We start from the raw sequence: 9,729 nt of genomic DNA, 5'->3' as shown, positions 1-9,729 counted from the left end.
TTGTAATCTCGAATATAAACGATTCGAAACTGATGGAGAATCAAATATGGAACCTGATTATATACAAAAATAATAGGCGAGTAAAAAAGAAGAGACACCGGTTTTTTGAACTAAAAAAAAAGACATTGAACTTTGAAATTGCGTCAGGCTTAGAGTGTAACGACCTATAGACCTGTTTGTACGGGGGCGTCGTAGAATAACATGATATTTCCTATATGTCTGGTAGAAGTATTTCCTATATGTCTCGTAGAAGTATGTCTCTTTGAAAAGGTGTATACAAGGTCCAGAATAACATAGAAAGGAGCATAAGGTAGTAGAATTATAAGGCCATGTGAGAGGATACTCACTCTCTTTTAAAAGGTGTATACAAGGTCCAGAATAACACAGAAAGGAACATAAAGTAGTAGAAGTATAAGACCATGTGAGAGGATACTCACTCTCTTTGAAAGGGTGTATACAAGGTTCAGAATAACACAGAAAGGAACATAAATTCGTAGAAGTATAAGGCTATGTGAGAGGATACTCACTCTCTTTGAAAAGGTGGATACAAGGTTCAGAATAATACAGAAAGGAACATAAAGTCGTAGAAATATAATGCCATCTGAGGGATATTCTGAATCTCTTTGAAAAGGTGTATACAAGGTCCAGAATAACACAGAAAGGAACATAAAGTCGTAGAAGTAGTACCTTGATTACTACTTTCATGTTATATTCAAAGACATAGCTATTAGGCGTTTCAACAATGATAAAGAAAATGGCAATCTCATAATTTTGACCGCAAGATTTCGGAAAAAAGAGGCGTGAGATGCGGCGTAGTTACCATCCAATCTTTTTGGTCACTTCTCATTAGTGGCGCTCTTACGTTCAGTTTTATACCATGTGAAACCATACAACAAAATTATCAACACTTTTTTTTATCGACCGACGATGCTCTACTAAAACATAAACGCACAATGCACAAAACAAGTTTAGGTCAAAAATATTTTGATCAAAATTTTAGTAACACATTCTACACTGTGAGCAGTTTAAAAAAAAATTCTTTTGATATTATTTGAAGAAATCATTACATAAAAATTAAATTAAAAAAACATATTTTTCCAACTGAAGGTAAGGAGCAGCATTAGAACTTAAAACAACCAAAAATTATTGCGTATATGAATGAGATTGCACCGCTCCTCAACACCACACTCTTTGCGCTAAAATCTTAGTACTTTTAAAAGAGCTTCTTATTGTTCTAATTAAACGAACCTTGTGTTTTAGGAGTCGTTCTTAAGGAATTGGAACAAAATTCAAACTTACTGATATAAATATTGATAAATATTGATAAAAAATATTGAATAAAATTGGTTGTTATGACTTGTAGCGTGAAAAATAAAGGCAACATTATTCTGTTTCTCTGTTATAATCTACCAACCAACACAGTATATTACATGTATTGTCTATGTAACTTCTTGAAATATGCTTTAAATTAGTTTTGATTGGGTTTGCTTTGTGCAATATGAATTTAACAATTCTATAAAACGGAACTTATTCTTCACTCCGTCTCCCAAGTCTGAACTGCTAAAAGGACCCTGTTTTTTGAATATTTAGCGAAATGCTTTTTAAAAGAAAAAAGACGCACCGGTTTTTCTGACACGGATTTACCCTAAAAAAAAAAAAATGGGTGTTACCTCAGAAAACCCGTCTGGTAAGGCATGTACCGTTCGTAGTAATAGGTGACTGACCCGTGGTAAGGCATATTACGCAATCACGTCCAGTATTCCCTATTGCCTTACTACTGCTCATTACGTTAAAGCTTTTTTTTAGTACTTTCATAAGACCTATTTATTCTAATTAACAGCCTTTGTGATTAAGGGGTCATTCTTAAAGAATTGGAAAGAAATTCGAACTTTAGCGTAAAGAGCGAGGTATTGACTAGGGGGTGAACTCCCCCTAGTATACGTAATAAAAATATACAAATATAGAAGTTCGTTACGTAAGTTAATTCGTAATTTATGCATATTTGTTACTAATAAAAACGTCCATAAATAAAATTAAAAGCTTTAGTGCCCCTCCTCAATTAGGCAATTAGGCACCCTCCTCAGCCCCTTTTTGTCTCAAAATCGTCCGATCAAAATTTTGAGAAAGCCATTTAGCCAAAAAAAAATTAAAATTAGGCTAATATACAAATTTTGTTTTAATATTCATGTACGGTCAGCCAAAATCAAAACCTGCACTAAGTCACGAGCCCAGTAATTGGAATTAAGCGCCAAAAACCACTAGCGAGAAACACTTTCTATTAGCGGCTGGATTTGCTTTTCAAGTCTAGAAAATTCTTGTCTTCTCGCGACGGTCTGGCAACTTTCCACTAATCATAAAAATGAAAAAAAATGAAAAGCTAAGCCGGTTTTACTTTCCAGCTCGCTAATAAGGCCCTAACTGTGAATTGCCTAGATAACCTACCTGGTTTTCAGCCTCAATCTGTATAATAAAAAAAATAGTGAATCGTTGTTTAAATAAATTTCAGGGACAGCACCTGAAAATAGCGTGGCAAACACACATTCTTTTTCAAACCGCAAAAAGATAAAACACATGAAAACCACAGACCATGAGGGAGGTTAGGTATTTAAATAGCCAAATAATAGCCCAGGAACACATTCAACATCAAGAACAACTTCTCTGAAAGGTTTATCTATAGTTGTGTTTCTAGCTTCTTCCCCCCACAGGGCAAAGGATTGATTTGCGCCTCAGACCTTGCCACTCAAAATTTACAGGCCCAATTTTAGCAAAATTTCATTTATTAAAAATATTTTCCATCTATTTAAATCTGACTTTTCTAACTTTAGCCTCTGCAAAATTATTAATTATCTTGTCTCGATTGATTATTTTTAATTGTTCAAGTTCTATTATCATTAACACTAAATCATGTAGTCGCTCTAGGCCCACTGTCGATCAAACTATGGTCCATAGTTGACCTAACTGTGGCCTATAGTCGATCTGACCTTTCTAACTAATTGACGCTAGTGCTGACCGCATGGCCGTATCCAGGAGGAGGAGCTAGGGAGTTTGACCCCCCCCCCTCCCGAAATGTTTGTCTGACTCGCACAAACGTAACAAAATTGGACATAAAAAAATTTTTTATACGTTTTTTGAGGTTTTTTTGTGCTACCCCCCCCCCCCAAAAAAATGCTGGGTACGGCCTTGGCTGACCCTCCCCCCCCCCCAGCACCAAAGAACTGACGACAGCATGAAAAAGTTGAAAAATGGACGTGGATCTGGAGTTGATGGGATCACGATAGGGATGCTGAAGACATCCCTTAGAGCCAGCATAACTCTTTGGACGGTTCTCCTAGTGGTCATCTGGATCAATAAAAATTCCCAAAATATAAAACCAGGGGTACATTGGCCAAAATTTTCAAGAAGGGCGATGCGCTTTTCTGTGACACTGAAGGGTATCAACTTAACGTCTTTGCCTAGTAAAATACAACGCCTAAGAGCAGCCCTAGGCTCACCTCAGAGAGAAGCAACACGGCTCTAGACCTCGTAGGTCTTGCTCTGATCTTATTTTCATGCTTAAATTAATGGTTGAAGAGTCCAGAGAATGGGACAAAAAAATACTCTTCATTGATTTTGAAAAGGCATTCGATTCTGTTGATCAAAAAATTTTATGGGAGATATAGAATTATTACGGAATACCTGATAAACTAGTCAAAATGATAATTGCTGTCTATGAAGATAGTTAATGTTGCATGTGCACAAAAAACAGGGGTACGCGTTTCTTCAAGATTATGTCTGGGGTCAGACAGAGATGTATCCTATCCCCATTTCCGTTTCTTATGGCTAATTGGAGATAAAGCCAAGACAGATAGTGTGAGTGAGAGGCAAATCTGGCATAAGACTTTTTTATTCTTGTATAAAAGTGATGTCATTTCACTTATTGATTGATAAGTCTATCATCATTCATCCGTCCATACATTCATTCTAGTCCAGCACACCTGCCCTTGGAGCGTGCCTTTGGAAAGGCACACCCGCCTAGACTCTCAGGCGGGATTGTATAAAAATGATGTCATTTCGATTGTTGATAGATAAGTCTACCATCCTTCCGTCCATACATCCATCCTAGGGCATCCTAGGGCTAATAATACTTGATAGGCAACTCGTACGTTTGCGAAGACCCCTTCATCTACGTAGGGCACAATTAATTCTAATACATCTATAGCTTTCTTTAAGGAAATATGTCGGTGCCGAATTACTTTTTTCATATGTTGGAGTTTGTAGAACAACTGAATGGGATCTAAATCATTGCAATGTTTTACTTTCATTGCTACTTACTTTTATTTTCAAGGAATGGCGATGAAGATATGGGAAAAAATTAAAATTTGGGTTCAATTTACTTATATTTACTGCCAAAAACGCCTTCTACTTTGTTTATGTAAATACAAAATTTTAATTACCAAATATTTATAACTGTTAGATTATTGATTAGAAATTTTGCGCCCTTAGAATTTCTGCGTCCGGGGCAAATACCTCCCTGCCCCTCTCTAAACCACCTCCGGCTTTCACAGCAAAACCATACCTCAACCCCTTGAAATGAAGAATCAAAACGGACAAATAAAACATAAAAATGGTACCTAATAAATTATAACCACTTATCCAATTGGGGATTCGCCTTTTATTTATTTATGGCTTTCTTTATTCAGTATAGATCACTTTAAAAGTTTAGATTTTGTTTTTTGCTTGTTTTTGTTTTTTTTTTGATGAGCACTGGGGACGACTTGGCGGAGGTCATTGTCGAAGTATTTGCTTGTTTTTTATTTTCATGTTTTGCTACTGGCTGACAAAATCCTCGTTTTTCTCACCTATTTGATTCTATTTTTCATTTATTACATCTTCTTTTTTCTTTATTTCATACGTTATAACCCCCGAAAAATCAGGTGCGTTTAACGTTCCTGGTACCGTGAATTTACATATATAAAGTTGAATTTATGTCTGTGGGTCTGTCCTTAATGATTTACTAAACTGTTCCTCCGATCGCCAAGAAACTTAAGAAGTTGTTGAGTACACTTTTTCGAATGTTATAAGTACAATTTTTTTCCTCGCGACCCCCGAAATCTATCTTAGTACTTTTTGCGGTGACTGAAATTGGAGACTTCCTCAGTATAAATATTTGGCAGTTTCTTTAGTCACATTATTCACATTTTCTGGATATTCAATTAACAGGTTAATAAATTATAAATTATATCATCTAAAACGCTTCCGAAATTATAATTTTCTTTTTCAATAAATTCTCGAATTTGGTATTAAATTATTTCATTAATTTGGTATTCAACATATCCATTCAAATTTAAAGATACCATCGTTATTTCAAATGCTGGGAAAATTCCCCAGGGAAGAAATTGTAGGGGGAGGGAACTCTCTTTTATCTGACTCTTTGCATATGCAAACAAAACAAATTAATTAGGTAATATATGTAAATGTAAGGTAAAGTACGACTTTATTCAATCTAGGATTAACTCTATTATGGAAGGCATGACGTTTGAAAAAAAAAAAAAAAAAAAATGTTCGTGTGGATCAATTAAGTTTTGTTCTATTTATGGGCTTCATTCCCCAATGAAGGGCAATTGCCTGGAGAAATTTCCACGGGGGGAGGGGGTCAAATACTTTAAATTTAAAAATATGATCCTTATTAATGCGCTGGGAAATTTTTCGCAGTGGTAATTCTCTAAGTTTTCTATAGGTGGAGTTTTCCGCGAGGGAATTTCCTTTCTTTTGGTATCGCAGCTACGCGCGACGGGTACAGTGAATTTTTAAATGAAAACACATCACCTTTGTTGTCATTTTAAGTTTCAACGTTACTTCTTACTTGTGGCCCCAATTTGAATCTTTTTTTTTATGTATATAGCCTATATGTGTGTCATTTTCAAATTGTCATGTAAATATGCCTTCTACCATAAATGAAAGGAATTGACTTCACTTTTATGGACTAACCCTTTACTTTCAAGAATTAAAATTTTTATCGAACATTTGAAACTAAGAAAACACCATTAAATTATTTAGGGAACACAAGAGAAAACCCAACGTCAATAGTGTTTTTTATTTAGAATCCTTGTGTTATGAAACACAATAGGAGATGCTAGGCAGTGAAAATACATCCATGGGGAGAAATCTGTCTTAATGTCCAAACTAATAGTCTCAATTAGATTTTCTTAATCATGTAGGCAGGGCCGAATACAGGAATACAGGAAGGGGGGGGGGGGGTTACAAAAGGAATTTTCGAGGGGGGGGGTACAAAAACTTCAAAAAACGCATACAAATTTGTTTATATTCATTTTCATTAGGTTTTTACGATTCGAACAAACATTTCGGGGGGGGGGGAGGGGGTTCAAAAATTTCAAGGATTTTGCGTACAAATCTTACCTTGAGGCGGGTTTTGAAAAGATTGCTGGCTTATTTAATTACAAAGCAGAAATAAAAGCTATAAAGACAAATACGCCACTGCATTGTCTATGCCCAAAACCTAGAAAGTGCAATATGGTGCTTAAGCTATACAGATTCTCAATAACGCAGAATCGATTGGTTATGTCGTGATTTTTCACTCGACGAAATTTTGGCCCTATTTGGCCTAGTGGTTTTACGTACCTAACTGCCAGAAACCACCATTTTTTTACTGCACCATCTCCTTTGCTCCATTAAAAGGGCTTTATATGTAAAAATGAGCTCTTTCTCATTCATTCTATATGATAACCCCATGAGGGAAAAAAGGACGCATCCCTGCGACTAGTGCTAAAATTTCATTTTTCTTGGTTTTCACGATGGTAAATTGCAAGCCGGTTGAAGGGTACTGTCCATGAAAATTTCACAATTTTTAGACATTGCTTTCGTAAATACAAATTATGAGTTGAACCTAAAAAATAGTTACCACGGTAACACCAATTCAGTTTAAATGGATAATCTTTTCAATCTTACAGTTTTTTTTTAATATAAATATTAAAATTCTTTATTACACCGGCCAAAATTCACTGTAGGCTACAGCTATTTCAGTAATCATATCAAAACTGTAATACAAAAGTGGAGAAGCTCTAGATTTATTTCTATGACTTCACTTTTTGCTCCTCACTTTAGGGAGCAATTTGGTCAACATCCCAAAGCCGGTGGTGAAACATATCAGAATATATGTATAAAAAATGGTAAGTTCAGACACTTCGGATGGGGCGTCAGTACGGTGGCCTTCCTTTGCGCAATTGCCTGATTTAATTAACCCTAAAGACGCTATTTACATGTGATGAATTCAAGTCAATGCGTCGCTAGGTGCTGAATAGCAACGTCGCATAGCCGAAACAAATGTGAAGAATAGCACGACGTTAAATAGTGAGACGTTTTTTCGTTTTTTGTATGCCAGCAGTACTCTTTTAAGAGCAGAACATTAATTAAGAAATTAGGACCACATTTTTCCCAATCGCTAGGCCAAGAAGCTGGATTCTTAAAAATGCCAAGTCTTATATGTTCAACCTTCTAGCTCGATTAGTTTTTGAAAGCATGTTTGTCTGTCACAGTAGCACCATCAATTCCCACAATCAATTGTTATGATTAGAAACTTTACAAACATTTAAATTTTGTTGTAATTTTTTTTAAATTAATTTTATATTAATAATTTTAATAGTTAAATAGTTTTGTTTGTACTAATTTTTTTTTTAATTATTAAGTAGGCCTACACACTTAGAATAAAGAATGAAAGGCCCTAACCCTCTGAATTAAGGGACCAGCGAGCTAAAAATTAGTCAGAACTGAAACACATTCAACATTTAAATAAACAACGTTTGATTGAACTCTAATGCTGAAGAAAAATATTTTCCAAGGAAACACTGATGAAACTAGCAATTGTTATGCGTTGTTCTAGAATATTCTTCATCATTAAACAAATGTTAATCACTTCCTATAAAGCCATTTCTTTTGAGCTCAGTAGAAGGGGTTATTTGCCTGAATTTTTACGAAATCTACGAGAAAATTATTTTTAAAATTTGTTTGTTCCGGTAATTCAAGCAGGCTTAGGACACACGAACATCCCGGTCGAAACACTGCAAATGACATAATGGAACACGTTTGTTTAAAATTCATCTGTAAAAAAGAAAATAAATGGGGAACAGTTTAGGCAGTTAAATCACTATCTGAGGAAGAAAACAATGAAGTAACATTTTTACATTTATTATATCTATATAACTAATAATTTGATAACTGACTAACGAAGGGTTTAACAGTTAATATCTAGTAAACATATATTTAAATATATAAAAATCTATTTGATATAATATATATATATATATATATATATATATATATATATATATATATATATATATATATATATATATATATATATATATATATATATATATATATATATATATATATATATCAAGGCCGTATCCAGGGGGGGATGGGGTTACCCGGTTTGAACCCCCCCCCCCCGAAATTTTTGACCGACTCGAAAATAAGTCGAAAATTAGTAAAACCTAGGTAAAAATCAGTAAAATTAGTCGAAAACTGAGTCAAAAATTAGTAAACCCCCCCCCCCCAAAAGTCAAAAATTAGTAATACCCCTCCCGAACAAAAATCCTGGATACGGCCCTGATCTAGGCCTATATATATATATATATATATATATATATATATATATATATATATATATATATATATATATATATATATATATATATATATATATATATATATATATATATATATATATATTTTTTATATATATATATATATATATATATATATATATATATATATATATATATATATATATATATATATATATATATATATATCAAGGTCGTACCCAGGATTTTTTTTCCAGAAGGGGGTTTTAATCAAAGATTTATTTCGGGAGGGGGGGGGGTTACACAAAAAAACCCTCAAAAAACGCATTCAAGATTTGTTTATATCCATTTTTTACGTTTTTACGAGTCAGACAAACATTTCGGGGGGGGGGTTCAAACCCCCCTAACCCTCCCTCTGGGTACGGCCTTGATATATATTATTAAATAGAAAAATAGATAATTCATAATCGTAAAAAGAAATTTCACTTACTAGCAGAAATGTTCGTCCAGTACAAGCAGATAAACTGTCTTTATCAGACACCAAAGTTAATATCTTTAGTTTAACAGATAGTTTCTAATAAACATATATTTAAATACATAAAAATATATTTGATAAATACACACATATATATATATTATTTAACAGAAAATAGATACTTCATAATCGTAAAAAAGATGTCACTTGCTAGCGGAAATCTTCGTTCAGTACAAGCAGATAAACTGTCTTTATCAGATGCCAAAGTTAATATCTTTATTTTAACGATTAATTTCTAATAAACATATGTTTAAATATCTAAAAATATATTTGATAAATACATATATAAATTTATATATATATATATATATATATATATATATATATATATATATATATATATATATATATATTATTTAATAGAAAACTAGATACTTCATAATCGTAAAAAGAGATGTCACTTACTAGCGGAAATCTTCGTCCGGTACAAGCAGATAAACTGTCTTTATCAGATACCAAAAAAACACATACACCAACAAATTTGGCCATATCAATTTGTAAATGCTTCCACGCCAACTAAAAAAACAAAAAACAATTATACATGTATATATGCTTTATGTAAGTGATTCTTGTCTTCACGGAGTCTTCCAAAAAATAACGCTGTGGTTCATT

General features: G+C 33.5%; 1 protein-coding gene across 2 annotated transcripts in view; it reads right to left on the bottom strand.

Annotated features, from left to right (window-relative positions):
* LOC148939359 (bestrophin-4-like) overlaps positions 1 to 9,729 on the bottom strand; it is a 121,657-nt gene that overhangs the window by 82,059 nt on the left and 29,869 nt on the right. For both annotated transcript variants that reach the window (XM_089107117.1, XM_089107118.1), the window contains exon 2: positions 9,523 to 9,633. In XM_089107117.1, the coding sequence (XP_088963243.1) occupies positions 9,523 to 9,633 (111 nt within the window). The remainder of the gene's footprint in view (positions 1 to 9,522; positions 9,634 to 9,729) is intronic.

This window comes from Artemia sp. Qi Xiang Cuo, chromosome 21 (genome assembly GCF_049724085.1).
Source record: "Artemia sp. Qi Xiang Cuo chromosome 21, ASM4972408v1, whole genome shotgun sequence".
NCBI classification, from domain to species: domain Eukaryota; kingdom Metazoa; phylum Arthropoda; class Branchiopoda; order Anostraca; family Artemiidae; genus Artemia; species Artemia sp. Qi Xiang Cuo.
The sequence above is the reverse complement of the archived record's forward strand: the minus strand, read 5'-3'. Positions and strand labels throughout refer to the sequence as shown.